The 18,220-nt window shown below is 39.3% G+C and overlaps 1 protein-coding gene across 1 annotated transcript in view; it reads right to left on the bottom strand.

The window, feature by feature from the left end:
- ATF6 (activating transcription factor 6) overlaps nucleotides 1–18,220 on the bottom strand; it is a 259,261-nt gene that overhangs the window by 173,053 nt on the left and 67,988 nt on the right. Inside the window, exons 8-9 of the mRNA XM_049881061.1 lie at nucleotides 16,473–16,658; nucleotides 15,454–15,545 (exon numbers count right to left, since the gene is read on the bottom strand). Of these exons, the coding sequence (XP_049737018.1) occupies nucleotides 15,454–15,545; nucleotides 16,473–16,658 (278 nt within the window). The remainder of the gene's footprint in view (nucleotides 1–15,453; nucleotides 15,546–16,472; nucleotides 16,659–18,220) is intronic.

Here is an 18,220-nt window from a genome sequence, read left to right as displayed (position 1 = left end):
GATACTTCAGATGAACCATCCACATATTCTATGTTGACTAAGATTGTGGTCTAAAGAAAATACCAAAGTCCTAATTTATACTCATCTGGCCTAGTTTCTCACTGATCTCTCCTCACAAGACAGAAAGCAGCAGAAGTGGCCACACCATCCCCTTTTACCTGCCAAAGTAACATTCAGTGACTTACTAAAGGTAAAAAAGCACTCTTCTCTTCATTATAGCAACTGAAATCTAGGGGAAAAGATAGCCAAGAGATACAAGATAAAGCCACTGAGGTACTTTTTACAAGCTTCCTCATATACAATTCACATGAAGGCCAAAACTAGAGAAAATCATCAACAGAATTTTCCATACCCTCAAAACCCAGTCTAGTGCTTGATAAACTCTATGCCACTTTTTTCAAACAAAGGATGAAAGCTACAGAGGCCAAAAGATTTTTTTCAAAAAGATAAATAAATTAGACTACTTGGATAAATGACTGTCCTTGGCTCTGCTACCCTTCTGCTCTCCCGGACTCAATAACACCTGGCATTTAGATGTATTTCTTCAGTTTACGCATCACTTTGATAAATGTGGAAAGTACTTTTAGCCAAGAACTTGAATTAGATTTCATTTAAAAATCTGGCTGAACAAAATCATGTATACTTGGTGGTTTGAATTCTGACATTTAAGTTATTCAGTAACTTTTAACCTACTGCCAACAGTGATATCATACAGCAAAATGTGCTCAGCAACTGAATAGGAGAAAAAAAAAAAATTGGAGCCAGATTTGGGGACAGGCTCATCTCAAGATAAGAAGCTAGAATTCTTCCTGTGAAATAATAAAAGGCTGACAAACTTTGAGAATGCTGGAATAAAGATATTTTATTTCTAACCAGTTCCAGACAACTCAAACTCAATGCCATACGCTCTGTGGTCGCCTTTGCCTTAGAACATAGTCTCATATGAAAACCACCGAGTAAGCAGGTCCTTAAGTAATACGGTTTACCCTGCCTCATCCAAGTCTGATGTCTTAAACTACAAAGATTTCAGTCTGTGAGGGGACAGCACCTAACCCACAACAAATAAGGAAAAAGCAACATCAGTTTCAACCATTTAATTTTTTTTGAAGACCTAGCATATTTAAAACCTCCTTGGGAAGCTGGGCTATTGTTTGCAGAAGAGGAGGATGTTATGGGTTGAATTGTGTCCCCTCCAAAAAATATGTTGAGTCCTAACCCTCTGTACCTGTGTTATGTGACCTTATTTGGAGCTAGGGTCTTTGCACATGTAACTGCATTAAAATGAGGTCATGCTGGATTGCGATGGGCCCTCAATCCAAGGACTGGTGAGGTCATACTGGATTGCAATGGGCCCTCAATCCAAGGACTGGTGAGGTCATACTAGATTGCAATGAGCCCTCAATTCAAGGACTGGTGAGATCATACTAGATTGCAATGAGCCCTCAATCCAAGGACTGGTGTTCTAGTAAGAAGGCCATGTGAAGAGAACACAGGGACATACACAATTTGAAGATAGAAGCAGAAATTGGAGTGATATGTCCACAAGCCAAGGAATGCCAAAGATCGCCAGAAACCACCAGAAGCTAGAAAAGGCAAGAAGGCTTCTTCCCTAGGGCCTTCAGAGGGATCAGGGCTCTGATGACACCTTGATTTTGGACTTCTGGCCTCCAGAGCTGTGTGGGAATAAAATTCTGTTGTTTAAAACCACTCAGTTTGTGTTAATTTGTTACCCTAACCACAGGCAACTAATACAAAGGATGAATGTGGTGACCTTTAAAATAGAAAGGGGAAAACATAACAAAGGAATCTATAAACTGCAGTCCTATGTGACAGGAAGTTCTCCTCACAGGGTTATGCTGTCCATAAATTATATAAGGCAGACCTATTAATATAGAGGTATCTGTCTAGAAATTTAATAAAATGTCCCTATGTACATTATCTTCTTCTAATTTAATGGATTGAGCACTCTTGCAATTTCCATAGGGGTTAATGTATGGAAAGAAAGAAATACAAAACTATACACAGGAGTTTTCTACAGTAGTTTTCTGGACATACTTTGGAATCACCTAGGGAAAATGTTTTGTTTAAATTCAAATGCCCCACATCCATCCTAGGAGATTTCATGCAGGGATCCTGAGTCGGGCTCAGTTAGCTCTCTTTTTAAGATCCCACAGTGATTACAACGTGCAGCCAAGGTTGACAACCACTGTGAAAAAATTTAACAAAAAAAGTCATCCAAACAAAACATCAGGCAAATTTTTCAGATAAAACCTGTAATTCCTACCCTTACTCAAAAATCAACAAAGCTGAGAACATTGTAAATCTAACAACAACAGATTGCAAGTAGTGTTTAAGATAGATGTTTCTCCAACTAGCTCTTAATCACCCAGTCTTATAAACAAACAAGTATTTTTAGCACAACTTGTTGCTGGTTAAGCCTTATGTTGCTAACAGAACCTTTTGAAACTCTTTTCTTTCCATTAAAATTAATCTATTTTTCCTTTCTTTCCTCTTATCTCCACCCACCCCCCTTTCTTAAATTAATTTGACTCTCTCTACCAAGAAATATTTTCACAAGTGTCTGAAAAGAACACTGCTCATGCTCCCCACTCCACCCTATTTCCTAGACCATGGGCTAGCACAACAATGCTATCTGAGATTTACATCAATCTTTGGGGAGTAGAGCAGAGTTAAACTTGGCACAGTAGTTAAGGGCTCAGGCTGTTAACCAAAATATGGGCAGTTCGAATCCACCAGCCACTCCTTGGAAACCCTATGGGGCAGTTCTACCCTGTCCTATAGGGTCGCTATGAGCGGAAATTGTATCAACTCTACAGCAATGGGTGTGGTTTTAGTTTTTAATGCAAAATGGTCTCGAAGTACAAACTTACACACACACAAGCTTAACTCTCAAACAGAAAACATCAACACAGAGTATCGATGAAAACCACGCCTCTGGTATGACCAACATCAAGTGTGATCTTTGAACACTTCTTTAAGGAAGTAGGAACCCAAGAGGAGGAAATTCTAAAGATTAAGCAATTAAGCTCCTTCCCCACAAAGAAAATACCTCTTCCCCGACCTCATAAAATTTAAATGTGGTAACTATCTGTATCCTGTCCAATTTCAACAGTTAGACGATTCAGTGTATTGAGAACAATTATAAGAAGCTATTTTTTATGTTTATAATACAAAAGTATTTTTTTTTTTTAATGTTTATAATACAAAAGTAGCAGTAATGAGATAAAGAGACCAGCTAGGAAAACTGAAGTATCTTAGAAAATGTACAATCGGAAAAAAGTAAGAAAGTTTAACCAGTCATATAAGGCCCAAGATGTGAAAAGACTTTTTTAAACTTTTTTTTTTAATCCTACTGTGGTAAGCATGTATAACAAAAAATTTGCCATTTCAAACATTTTCAAGCATACAATTCAATGACATCAGTTACATTCACCATGTGATGCAACCATCACCATTATTTATTTCAGAAGTTTTTCATCACCCCAAAACTAAAACTGAGTATCCCTTAAGCAATAATTCCTCATACCCCGTTCCCCTCAGCCCCTGGTACCCCACTACACTTTTGTCTCTATGCATTTGCCTATTCTAGATATTTTTGTTATTGTTGTTTTCATTTTAAGAAGCTTTGTAGATTTTTACGAATATATGCTGTTGAGATCTTCTTTTGAAGAAATAATCTATAATAACCCAGCTCCAGCTTCTAAACTCTGGAATTCCCAAGGAAGGTAAGTCATCTGACGCAAAGCTGGTGAGAGGGTCCCAAGTATGAAGAGGAATAAACACCCCTACAAGAATTTCATTGATTCCATACATAGGACTGGGAGTCAACCCTGCGCTGGGTACAGGAAAGGGTGCCTTTTGGTTACGGCAACAAAATGCAGCCCCTCAGCTGTACCTTTCCCACACCTTTTAAACGTCTTCTATTTCCGGAGGACATCAAACACTCAGAATGGAGAAGAGAGGCCAGCTGTTTACACTAAAACATGATCAGGAATTAGCAGCCCCATAAAGGATGCTGAGAACCTTTCTAAGGCCAGACAAATTTCCTGGAGTCAGGCAGTTGGCCTGGGATACCCCAGGACAGAAGAGCTGGCACAAAAGAAAGAAGAACAGGATTGGAGCCAGAAGACTCGAGGTCTGGTCCCAGAGCTGTGAGACCTGGATCAAATCTGCACACTTCTTTCACTTCTATGAGCAAATGTCTGTAAAGTCCCTGCTCTGTTTTAGGCAAAGCATTTTGGCTCAGATGAAAAACTTGTCTATAGCTGCAGCCTACTGTTTCAGCCGTATCTCTTATCATTCCCCACCACATATCTTAAGCTCATTTACACTGAGTCATTCATTTAATCACCTAACCACTCATTCAACAAATATGTATTAAAAAAAAAAAAATGTATTAAGCAGCTACAATATGTCAAGCCCTAATCTAAAAGTCACGTGTGCTCTGGCCCTAGCTGACAGCTGCTTATTGCTAGTAAAAACCCTCTTCTTTTACCCCTCTACGTACATGTCTGCGCACAGAAGTCCCTCTGCCTGGAGTGCCCTTCTCCCTTGTCAGCCTGACAAAAGCCTTCCTCAGCAAGTCAGTGCAACATTTATTATCTACTAGGATTAGGGCCTAGGAAACCCTATGGGGCAGTTCTACTCTGTCATACAGAGTCGCTATGAGTCAGAATGGACTCGACAGGACACAACAACATATGCTACACACACTGTCAGGTGCTGAGGATATAAAAAAGGAATAAGGCAGTTTCCATTCTTAAAAAACGAAACAAGAGTCTATAGAGACAGATATACCACCAAATAACTAGTAAAACTGGCTAAATGCTAGGTATGTAACAGGATGATCTGTGAACACCAGGAAGAGACAGTACTTAGCACAGCTTAGGGGAGAGTTAAAATTGCTCAATGCCACTTTTGAACTTTGAAATAGCAATTCTTGCTTTTCTTTATAGTCTACCACATAAGTATGCATCCATATTGTATAGATTTTCTGATCTGAGCTTTATATAAATGGAATCATACCATAAATATTCTTCTGGAATTGATTTTTCCACACAATAATATGGTGTACCCTGCAAAGTCTGATAAAAAGCATTTTTATTACCATCACCAGTAATAATTTCATTATAATCTCTTCTTTGATTCATGGGTTATTTAGAATTGTACCTACTAATTTCTAATAGCCTGGGAGTTTTTAATTATCTTTTTACTTTTGATTTAGAGCTTAATTGCACTGACAGTGTGTCCCATATGTTAGGTTCTTTGAAATGTGTTAAGACTTTCTTTATGACTCAGTACAAGATTAATTTTTTAATATTTTCCATATACAGCTGAAAAACTGTATGTATGGATAGATGTAGTGTTCCACATATGTCCACTAGATCAAACTTAATAACAGCAATATTCAAATCTTGTATATCCTTGCAGTTTTTTTTTGTCTGTGTGCTCTACCAATTACTGAGAGGCAGGTATGTTAAAATTTTCCACTGGTGGTGGACTGTCAATTTTTCCCTGTAGTTCTGTCAATTATTGTCTCCAAGCTATATTATTTGGTACACACTAATTTAGTATGATTATATCTTCCTGTTCAACTAAGTTTGTGATCAATATGTAGTAGACTTTTTCTAGTAATGCTTTTTTCCTTAAAGTCTATTTGTTTGATATCAATAGAGCTACTCCAGCTCTCTCTTGGCTAGTATTTGCTTTAACCATCCTTTGACTTTCAACCTTTTTGTATCCTTATACCTGTAGGTGCTTCTCTTATAAATAACATAAAGTTGAACTTTGCTTTTATTTCCCCTCCAGTCTGACAATCTTTGCCTTTAGTATAAATACAGAGGTCAGACCATTGTCACTTACCATGATTACTGACAGTACCCCAGATTCATTTCTGCTATTGTATTTTATAAGTTTTTATACTCTAGTAGTTCCTTTCTCTCTCTTATCATGCTTTCTTTTGGATTAAGTCCCCCAATCCTATCCCATGTATTTTCCTTTCACTAAGTTTTGAAATGATACATGCTAATTACAGTCTGTTAGAAGGTACCCAAAAATTTTAAGATGACGATTTGGAAGATTTCAGGCTATTTATTTTGTAGAATGTCCCTCAACTTGGGTTTATCTGCTGTTCTTCGTGACAGAATTCAGTTTCTGCATGTTGGTCAGGAACACCACAGAAGCAGTACTGTGCCCTTCTCGGTTCGTCACCTCAGGAGGCGCGAGACGTCAGCACGTCCCGTTACTGAGGACGGAACTTTGATCACTTACTGGGCTGTGGCGCTCTATAACCTCACCTCTCCTCACATGGCTCACGCTTTCTACCTCTGTCTTTCTGTGTTCTGTTCTGTGTAATTTCTTCAGGTCCATATTTCAGTTCACTCTTTAAATGTGCCTGTTTTGTCATTTTAACCTCTACACTGCTTTTCTAATTTTAATTTATTAATTATTCTATTTCCATGCGTTTTCTCATAATTTCCTGGTCTTTTGTTCCTTTGTCATATTCTAATTCCCTCTTTTATTTGGCACTTTAAAAATATATATATATACATTTTGTAACTGATAATTTAAATACCTCTAGTTTTGTTTTTTTTTTAGTTTCTCAAAGCCTGATTCTGTAGTTTATTACTCCCTCCAACTCTTGCTCGTGGCGGCTTTTTTCCTGGTCGGAGCTGAGGGCAATGAGCTCATGATCGACTGGAACTTTAACTGTGGCGGTTTTTTGAGGATGAAGGTTTAAAGTGTCTGACTCTGAGAAGAGTTTGCAATTCCTTCTACTAGGCTCCTCCTGGAGGTACCACCAACACAAACACAACGAAGTTTTTGGCTTGGTGTTCTTGGAGGTCACACCAGTAGTGTAAATTCAGGCTCAAACCTGCACATATTGGGGCTTGTGGTAAGAACTTTTCAGGGAAGCCTTTTTATTTCCCCTCTACTCAAAGGCAAAACCGAGATAGGTACTTACCACACAGTCTCCCTGTGCAGTAGGACAACCTGTTGTTTTTTATGTTTGTTTGTTTGTTTGTTTTAGCAACCAAGAATGTCCTTCTTTGGAAGCACCAGCTTTATTTGGACAGGAAGAGAAGAGTCTCAGTTGCGACATCCCATCTTGTTTAGATCCAGAGCTTTCTTTCCTATCCCCAGACTCTAGACCACCAAGCATCAGGAAATAACTTCAGGATAAGCCCTACTTCCAATGCTAGCTTACACTTATGGGTTCATGTTTTTTTTTAAATGTCTGGCCTCCAAAGAAGTTCTTACTTTGCCTACAGTTCAGCTGTACAATAAAAGTTTTTGTTTTTAAATCCAGGTTTTTCTGGTGTGCTGAACTGCAAAGAGTTTCTCTGAACATCTAGCCCACCATATGCTTATGGCTTCCTGAAGAATGGTAGTGCGGAAGAAAAAAAAAAAGCTTTATGATATAATAGAAAAATAGAGTTTGTAAAAGTAATTTTAAAAAAGAGACCTGGATTAAATTTTGGGTTCTTTGACTTTCATAAAATATGACTAATAATCACAGAATCAATCCCAAGAGGGATTAAAAAGGGTTTCCTACCAATTCACGTCTGTCCTGTTTAGCTATTCCCTGCTGCCTGGACTTACTACTTTTGTAGAGCACTCAGGGTGGGCCAGCTCCTTGAATCCTGTGCCAAAAATAACTGGATGCCTTCTTTATCATCCATACAACATCAATAAAGCCAGAAAAATTAAGCCTCTTAAGTCTGTTTAGTTTATTTTCTTTTTCTGTGTGATGACTACTTAGTAACCTGAAACTCCTCGAACGAGTCAGTCTCGCTGCACATTACTTTGACAAAACTCTCTAACTTTAAATGTAAGGCGTATTTACATTTCATCACCAAATGTCTTCAGGAAATGTTTCTTCAGGCATATCTATGTTTGGCAAACTTGTGTGTCTCACATAATTTTTTCACTTGGGTCCATACATTTGGGTCAGGGCAGATTTTAGTCTTTCGTGGGTTTTGATATTTCAGTTTGTGCCAAATTTTGTCTAGAAGAAATAGTTCTCGGTTTCTATGGGTGTCAGAGCCAGTTCTTCCCTATTTCCTTCTTGGTATCTGGAGATATGCCAATTTGTTAAGAGTACATCTATTTCTTATCCTTCTAGCTCTTCTCCTTGTTGTTTTTCTTCAATCTAAGCTTTTTAACATGTTTTCAATTTGAATAGTTCCCAATAGTCCCACAACTTCTTGGCTTTCTGTTCCTGCAGCCTTCGCACAGAGACAGACACAGATTTCCTCTGGTGGTGACTCAACATTTTCAAGTACTTTAACTTTTTCTTATTTTTAAAGGTCCTTTTTATACGGCCCATCTAATAGTTCTTTGTTCATCTACTCTTTCCACAACAGATCGATCGACCTACTCACGGAGCTGAGATTCATCCCCACTGCCCACTTTAGCAGCTGTGAAGATCATTAATTCATTTAAAATGTGTTTGTCAGGGTCTTTTTTCCCCTCATATCTCTATTGACTCATGAGGGCTTCCAGAACAGAATGTCTCCCCCAGCCCCATCCTCACTTCCTGCAGCATAATCCAATCTTCTTTCCTACTCATTGAGCAAATGCTATTGCATAATGCCTCCCATGATTGCTCTTACCACAGTTCTTTATTCTGTGTTCCCTCAAGAATATGTCCACATCTTTATATGACATCTACATAATTCTTCTTCACACTATAGTTGTTTACATATTCGCTTCTCCTATTAGACTATACTCTATTCATGTTTGCGTCCCTGGCTCTTTGCTCAGAACCAGGCAAAGAGTAAGCGCTGTATAAATATTTGTCATAAGACTGGTTGAATAAATAAACGAGTGCCCCATATAGCTTCATACAGTGTGCGTCAGGGCTGTATCCTTTCATCATACCTATTCAATCTGTATGCTGAGACACGATCCGAGAAGCTGAACCAGATGAAGAAGAACAGGGCTTCAGGATTGGAGAAAGGCTCATTAACAACCTGCATTATGCAGATGACACAACTTTGTTTGCTGAAAGTGAAGAGGACTTGAAGCACTAACTCAGGAAGATCAAAGGCCACAGCCTTCAGTACGGATTACACCTCAACATAAAGAAAACAAAAATTCTCACAACTAGATCAATAAGCAACATCATCATAAATGGAGAAAAGACTGAAGTTGTCAAGGATTTCATTTTACTTGGATCCACAACTGACACCTATGGAAGCAGCAGTCAAGAAATCAAAAGACACATTGCACTGGGCAAATCTGCTGCAAAAGACCTCTTTAACAATAGATAAGTGGCAACTATGGTGAAGGGTAAGACAGTATACAATACTGGGGAAGCCAACATAACTTACACAAGGCAAGGTCATGGAAGCTCCACAGACACATCCAAACTCCCTGAGGGACCAAATTGCTGGGCTAAGGACTGTGGGGACCATGGTCTTGGGAACATTTAGCTCAACTGGCACAACATAGTTTATAAAGAAAATGTTCTACATTCCATTTTGGTGAGTAGCGTCTGAAGTCTTAAAAGCCTATGAGCGTCCATCTAAGATACAACACTGGTCTCACTCCTTCAGGAGGAAGGGAGAATGAAGAAAACTAAAGATACAAGGGAAAGATTAGTCCAAAGGACTAAAAGGCCACATCTACCATGGCCTCCACCAGACTGAGTCCGGTACAACTAGATGGTGCCCGGCTGCCACCACCGACTGCTCTGACGGGGATCACAATAGAGGGTCCCAGACAGAGCTGGAGGAAAATATAGAACAAAATTCTAACTCATAAAAAAAGACCAGGACTTACTGGTCTGAAAGAGACTGGAGAAACCCTGGGAGTATGACCCCCAGATACCGTTTTAGCTCAGTAACGAAGTCACTCCCGAGGTTCACCCTTCAGCCAAAGATTAGACGGGCCCATTAAAAAAAAAAAAAAAGACCTCTTCAATGTGTTGAAAGCAAAGATATCATCTTGAAGACTAAGGTGTGCCTAACCCAAGGCATGGTGTTTTCAATCGCCTCATATGCATACAAAAGCTGGATGATGAAGAAGGAAGAAGAAATGACGTCTTTGAACTGTAGTGTTGGAGAAGAATGTTGAATATACAATGCACTGCCAAAAGAAGGGACAAATCTGTCTTGGAAGAAGTACGACCAGAATGCTCCTTAGAAGCAAGGATGGCAAGACTATGTCTCACATACTTTGAACCTGTTATCAAGAGGGATCAGTCCCTAGAGAAGGACAACATGCTTGGTAGAGGGTCTGTGTAAAAGAGGAAGACCCTCAACGAGACAGACTCACACAGCTGCTGCAACAATGGGTTTAAGCATAACAATGACTGTGCGGATGCCATAGGACTGGGCAGTGTTTCATTCTGTTCTAATTTGGGTCACTATGATTCAGAATCAACTTGAGAGCGCCAAACAACAACAACATACAGCCTCAGATGAGAAATGAGGAACTAAATCCACATACAGTTTTTGATAAATAGCAAACAGGTCTATATTTGCTCTGAGATGAACCCTGTATTGTCTATACAAGAAAAAAATAATTGGACAAAATGATCTGAGACCTCATGGCTGGGATAAATATAAACAAAAAAACCCATTACCATCGAGTTGATTCCGACTCATAGCAACTCTATAGGACAGAGTAGAACTGCCCCATAGAGTTTCAAAGGAGCACCTGGTGAATCTGAACTGCTGACCTTTTGGTTAGCAGCTGTAGCACTTAACCACTACACCACCAGGGTTTCAGGATAAAATATACATAAGAAAAAACTTAATAATATCACAAAGCAAGACATTAACAAGTGAAAGAATATGTCTGTGAAAAATTGTAAAACTGATGAGGACAGGTTAAATAAAGCAATACCAAGAATGGCAGTGGGGAGAGCTTCCTGAAATCATAGATAAGATAAAAAAAAAAAACATATGCTGAAAGAGAGGACAAAGTTCTTTCAGTATAGGGAATGCCATACATAAAGGTACAAAAGTAGGAATTAACAAATATATGCAGATATATGGCAAGCAAGTTAGTTGTAAATAAATACTGGAAAATGTTTAATGTTTTTTTTTTTTTTCAATGTTTAATACTGCAAGTGGGTTCATAGCAACTCATACCAAAGGAAAGGATTTTTCGGTCAAGACTGAAGTAATTTTTTGAAAAGGAAATACAACCAACTAAACAAAAAAACCAAACCCACTGCTGTCAAGTCAATTCTGACTCATACCGACCCTACAGGACAGAGCAGAACCGCACCATAGGGTTTTCAAGGAGCGGATGGTGGATTCAAACTACAGATATTTTGGTTAGCAGCTGAGCTCTTAACCACTGCACCACCAGGGTTCCATCTAGCTAAAGACATACGAAAAAAATAACAGTGCTTATCAGGGAAAATAAAACCCACTCATTCATTCCACATATATTTATTGAGTGATTACTTTATGCATGTACTGTTCTAAACACTGGAAAACAAACCAATACAAAAATCACTGCAGAGAAAGAAAGAAAAAAAATAAATAAGTAAATTACATAGTATACTAGAAGGTTAGAGGTGCTATGAATAAAAGTAAAAGAAGAAAGAGGACAGAGAGTTTAGGGGCAGGAGCAGAAGCCAAAATTCAAAGAAGTAGTCCAGTACGGCCTCAATGAGGTGGCATTTGAGCTAACACTTGAAAGAACGGTATTGTGTTAGGTAAGGTATGGCAAAATGGATACTCCTTTACCTTGCTGGCAGGAATGTAAACTGGCACAAACTTTTTGCAAGGTAATGTGGCAGAATCTATCAAATTTTCAGATATTCCTGACCTCTAACTCTAGTCTACTTCTAAGATTTTACCCTACAGAAATAGAGTGACTAAAGGAATAAACGAACCATTGCTATCTGGGCAAAAATAAGCATGTTACATGATATAGGGATGAGAAAGACATGGACTTATTACTGGAAATAATCTAAATACCCATCGAGAGGGGATTGGTTAAGTAAGTTATGGCAGCAGTTCTGAAAGTGTGGTCCAAAGAGCCCTGGACATGGACATATTACTGGAAATAATCTAAATACCCATCAGGAGGGGATTGGTTAAGTAAGTTATGGCAGCAGTTCTGAAAGTGTGGTCTAAAGAGCCCTGGATATGCAAACTGAACTCTTCCAAAGGATTAGCTAGGCTCTCCCTTTTCCAACTATCTACCTGAATGTGGATTTTATTTCTTTATTTCAACCAAAACAACATATCCATCAGATTGCATAAAGGAACCGGTATGAAAATCCAGTTGGCTTCTATTAAGTCAGACATCAAAGATATTTGCAAAAATCTAAAACAATGCTATTCTTCCCATTAAATTTTTGGGGGTTTGGAAAACATTTCCATTTTTCATAAAATTTTTATTTATGTTAACGTAATCATTTATTACTGCTTTTTAAAAATGAATTAATAAATAATTTTAATCTGTTTTAATTTCTAATACAATTAATATTGATAAAGGTAACCCACATAATTAAAAGCTCTTGGAGATTCTCAATAACTTTTAAGAATATAAAAGGGCCAAGACCAAAAGTTCGAGAACTGCTAAATTATGATATATCCATACTATGTAACCATTAAAAATGAAGCACTGACATATTTTTAAGTAAAAAAGTATGTTCCTGAATAATACATGTATGATCCCCTTAGTAAGACCAAAATTTTAAAACTATATACATATAAACACACATTTACATATGCTGTTTATGCTACATGAAATGCTCTCCTTGCATCTGGCCTAACCATTCCTAATTCTTCTCTTAGATCTCAACACAATTATCACTTTCTCAGGGAAACCTTGCCTTACTCCCCTAACTAGGTCAAACGAACCTATTATATGGTCTCATAATAGCACATACCTGACTTGATATTATGAGACCATTTAACAGGTATCTGACATAGTTACAAATCTGCATTTGTGTAATCATTTGATTAATATCTATCACCTACAGTAGACTATAAATTCCACGAGGTCAAAACCAACATGTTGGTTTTGCATGTTGGCCTACAGTCCCAATACTCCTTATTCCATCTGAGTCTCCTTCCCTGAGTCCACCTAATATTCAAGCTGGTGTTCTCCACATTCTTGTTACTCATCTTTCTCTACTTGTTCTCCTTGGATAATCCGCATCTACTCTCTGTCTCTCTCTCTCTCCCCACATGTATACACACCTCCCACACACACAAATACACCCCAATAACTCCCAATAGCTCATCAGTATCATAAACTTTCCACACCAAAAATAAAAATTTTTGTCTTCCATCATAAAACTATTCCTCTTTCTATGTTTGCCACCTCAGATAACAGAATCACCATTCAGTCCTTCGAGATAGAAATTTTGGAATTATCTTTAGCTTTCCTCTTTCCCTCCTCATGTCCCACATGTCATCAAATCCTACTAAGCCTATCTCAGAGACGTACCCTGAGATAGCTCATCCTCTCCATCACCACAGTCTATCATCTGAAATACATTAACAGTCTCCTTATGGTGTCTTGCCAGTGGTCCCTCTCCTCAGTCCAGTTCATTTTCAATACCAGCCTCAGAGTCATTGTCAATATACAAACCTGAAAATGTACTGAGCACCTATCAATACGATATGAACCTTCTCCTCAAGAAGCTCGTACTCTCCTTTATATTCTTTTAGTACTTTGTTCATACAACCATTATTACACTTACCGCACTGTAGTGCAGTCATCCATTGACATGTCTCCCCTCCCAGCTGGATCATGAGATCTATGAAGGCATGGCCACTGCCTGAGTCCTTTCTGAATTCCCAACGTGTGCTGTTGGGAATGTATTTGTGTGTTGAATGTGCTGTGGTAAGCGGGAATTGGAAAAAAATGCTCTCTAAGATCCCTTTCAATTCTAATAATCTATGGCTCTACTCACAACAGCATTTCTAAAGCTGTGATTAGCTAAAAATTTGTACCAGAATCACCCAGAATGCTTAAAAATATTTAGACCTGGGTCCCACTCCAAACTTACTAAATCAGAAACTGATTATTTTTACTCTAGCTGCTTATGTTCTAGTGAGGGAGGAAGTCAGGCAAGTGCCCCGAGATCACTGATGCTCAACAACTCTGAGGTAGGGATTATAATTACACGTATGCATCGCTTAACGTCCACTATAAATTCTGTGAAATAAGACATTACGTGATTTGGGCATTGTGCAAACACCATATTATATACAGGAGAGAGGCACCAAGGACGATCACTGGTCGGACCCAGGGCCCATGCCACAGAGGCTCCAAGGGACTGCACAAAAACTTCGGCTCCTCCACCACAGGTCCCGAGGAGTCGCTGCCAAGTTTCCAAGAGCCATGCCCAGCCCCTGCCCACCCACCACTGCCGTACCACCATCCAGCCAGCTAGTTCCCTTCCCTTCCTGGCCTCCCTGTCTGTTTTCCCCTACCCCCACCCCAAAGGCTTTAAATTCTTCCATCCCAGCCCATCCCTCCTTCGCCTTCTCCCCAGGTTGCGGAGGAGCCGTGGCCTCAGGCAGGTATTAGGCGCAGGTTGCCCAGGCTGAGTGGGGCAGTGGCCTCGGCAGGGCACCCCCCTTGGTGGCTTTGGTGACGTCTGTGAGGTCCCTTCCTGAGGCATGCATTGTGGGACAGCCAGCCACAGATGGGTGCTGGGACCCCCTACCCTGCTGCCCCAGGCCTGGCCTGGGCACAGGACCGGAGAGCTAGTGGGAGACAGATTAGGTTTCTGTACTTAGCAAAGTATATTCGCTATGTCCCATTCTCCCATCAGGATAACCTTAAGGGACCATGGACATAGGTGGGGATAACCTTATAGGACCCTGGACGCATATGCGGTCAGATGCTACCCAAAGGGATGTTAAGCTAAGCATACTTGTATTATTATTATACCCATTTTAAAGGTAAGGAAACTAAGGCACAGAGAGATCAAGTAACTTGCCCAAGATTACAAAACTACCAAATGAAAGAGCTAGGATTTGAACTCAGGCAGTCTGACTTCAAGGCCCATGCTCTTGCCAGGGATGTCTGATAATTTAAGACCGCCTCTATTAAAAAACACGAATTTTCTGCCAGAACTAGCTGGCGGCATAGTGGTTAAATGCTATGGCTGCTAACCAAAGGGTCAGCAGTTGGAATCCACCAGGTGCTCCTTGGAAACTCTATGGGGCAGTTCTCCTATAGGATGACTATGAGTCGGAATTGACTTCACGGCACTGGGTTTGGGTTTTCTATTAAAAAACATGAATTTCCTGCCAGAATTAGTTGGAGGAGAAGGAGAAGAAGAAAGAACAGAATCCTGCTTTCTTCTTTCTTAAATATTATCTCACTGAGGAGAATAAAACAAATCTGTTTCTCTCCAGCTTATGACTACAGCTGAAAAATAATAAGATGAGAATTTAAATTTTTAGCATTAGTATCCAAAACAAATATCCATGGACTCACCTCATTGGTCCATAGTTCAGGATTATAAATGCCAACACTACCATCACACAGACAGCTCTTCGCTTTGGATTAGGGACTTTAAGCCTCTGGTTCTAAAGGAAATAACCATATAAAATACAATTATATTATACGTTAATCTCACAAAATGCAAAATCTAAGAATTTTCCCTCGTTGCCAGTTATGCGAATACTTTTTCTTATAAAAAAAAACACAACTCAAACATTAGAAAATGTTTTCAAAAAGCTAGAGTAGAACCACCCAAGTTCCCTCTTCTAGCAGAGAGAATAAAAGAGACAAGCAGAAGAAAAGAGACAGCAGTTATTCTGTTGACTCCTCTCCCAAAAGAAAAGAATTCAACAATTTTACATTTTTATCGATCCCCAATGAATTCTGAGACATTTCAGTAGTTTGTCTCTCTGTCTTTTAAATCTCTGTTTTTCAGTAGCACAGTGGAGTATTTGGATGTGCTTGGGGCAAGACAGGAAGACAAGTGTAGGATACCCTACTCAGGAGGCACCTATTTGGTTCAGGACAGCATTGTAATGGGAAATCTTGACAGCAGCAGGTTTCATTAATGGAATTGGGGATAGTAACCTTCTTGAGACCAACATGGTAACAGATGGCAAATAAAAAAAAAAAATACTAGTGGTCAGGGGACAGAGGAAAGACAAAAACACATATTTATCTTGTATTGTTTTCTTTTTTAAAGCAGAAGACCTGGCTGGACTATCTAGGAGCCTCAACATGATTCATTTAGTCAGAAAAGAGGGCGTGAAGGTAATGCCCCGGAGAAATCCAGGGAAAGGAGACAACTTCTCTATGTAGATTGGGAGGTACAATTCAAAAGGTCCTTTTCCAAATGCTTCATCTTCACCGCAAATGTTTCAGAACCTACCATACCCTTGTTTTTCCTAGCATTGTTATTTCACACAATATAAACTAAAATGTAAAAGCTTCTCAATTGATTTATCAGGAGAAAAGAACAACCCCCTCCTCCTGGCTCTATCACTGACACCCACCTCTGATACAACTTCGTCCAGCTGCCGCTTCAGTGACCCATTCTCTTTCTTCAGTTTCTCATTCTCTGAAAGGGCTGCCTTTAGCTTTGCCTCCAACCCTAACATATATTCTTTCTTCTTCTTGCGAGACTGACAAGCTGACTCTCGATTTTTAATCATACGTTGTTGCCTCCTTAGCACAGCAATCTAGGAAAAGTTAGAATGATTCTGGTTAGATCAGAAGATACCGATTTTTACAATTACTTTTAAACAACTATTGTTCAAAACTCGGTTACTAGCTGTTTTAAAGCAAGTATTTAAAAATAACCACTCAAGCCCGGCTACCACCAATGACCGCCCTGATAGGGAACACAACAGGGAGTCCGGACAGAGCAGGAGAAAAGTATGGAGCAGAACCCAAACTCACACAGAACGACCAGATTTAATTGTCTGACTGAGACTGCAGGAACCCCCAAAATCACGGCCCACGGATGCTCTGTTAACCCAGAACTAAAACCATTCCCGAAGCCCACTCTTCAAAGATTAGACAGGACTATAAAACAAAAAATAATACACGTGAGGAGTATGCTTCTTAGTTCAATCAAGTAAAAAAAACCACAAGGCCAGATGGGCGGCTCCTGTCCAGAGGCAGGATGAGAAGGCAGAAGGGACAGGAACTGGTTGAATAGACACAGGGAACCTGGGGTGGGAAGGGGGAGTGTGCTGTCACATTGTGGGGATTGCAAATAATGCTACAAAGCAGTACGTGTACAAAATTTTTTATGAGAAATTAACTCGAGCTGTAAACTTTCACTTAAAGCACAATAAAAAAAAATACCACTCAAACTAAATTAAAAACAGATGATTAAATAAGGTTTTCCACATCTGTCAGTATGCTGTACTGCGGTGGTTTACGTGTGGCTACAATGCTGGAAGCTATGCCACTGGTACTTCAAATACCAGCAAGGCCACCCATGGTGGACAAGCCCACGGAGGACGGGTTTCAGTAGAGCCTCCAGACTAAGACAGACTAGAAAGGCCTGGCCATCTATATCTGAAAATTAGCTAGTGAAATCCTTATGGATCCCAACAGAACACTGTCCAACTCACTTGCTTTTGACATGTCATCAGGAGGGATCAGTCACTAGAAAAGGGTATCACTTTTGTCAAGTAGAGAGCAAAGGAAATTCTCAGGGAAATGCATTGGTACAATAGCCACAACAACGAACTTGAACATACTGGCGATTGTGAGGATGACACAGGCCCAGGTCGCCATGAGTAAGGGTTGACTCATCAGCACCTATCTAAATCCTAAAAGTTAAGTAATTTCTTCTGGTATTTTTTAAGGCTTATTTATTCACCCCCCAGTTTTCCCTTAAGAAATTCCTTCAGAACATGCCTTTATGAACATACGTATATACACATACACCTTTAATCTAACGTCTCTGGTCCTGATATAACTGATGGTGCTTCAGAACCATATATCCAGTTACTTCTCCTCGTGGAGTCACTATCACTTCAAATTCAGAATATGTAAACTGAACTCATTATCTCCCTCTACCTAGATTTTTGTGTCTATTCATTTCTATCAGTGGTAACTATCTCTCGGGATATAAAGAAATAAATGACTATTAGCTATTATTTTTCTTTTATTCTGTATATTTACTCCTTCTCTCAATAAATATGTATCCATATATGCAAATGAACAGATTTCTTTCAGTGAAAATGTGTTTGTTATTCCTTTCTCTCTTCCCAGTACTACTCCCCTA

This window comes from Elephas maximus, chromosome 3, assembly GCF_024166365.1.
Source record: "Elephas maximus indicus isolate mEleMax1 chromosome 3, mEleMax1 primary haplotype, whole genome shotgun sequence".
Taxonomy (NCBI): Eukaryota; Metazoa; Chordata; class Mammalia; order Proboscidea; family Elephantidae; genus Elephas; species Elephas maximus.
This window is presented reverse-complemented; position numbering and strand designations above follow the sequence as displayed.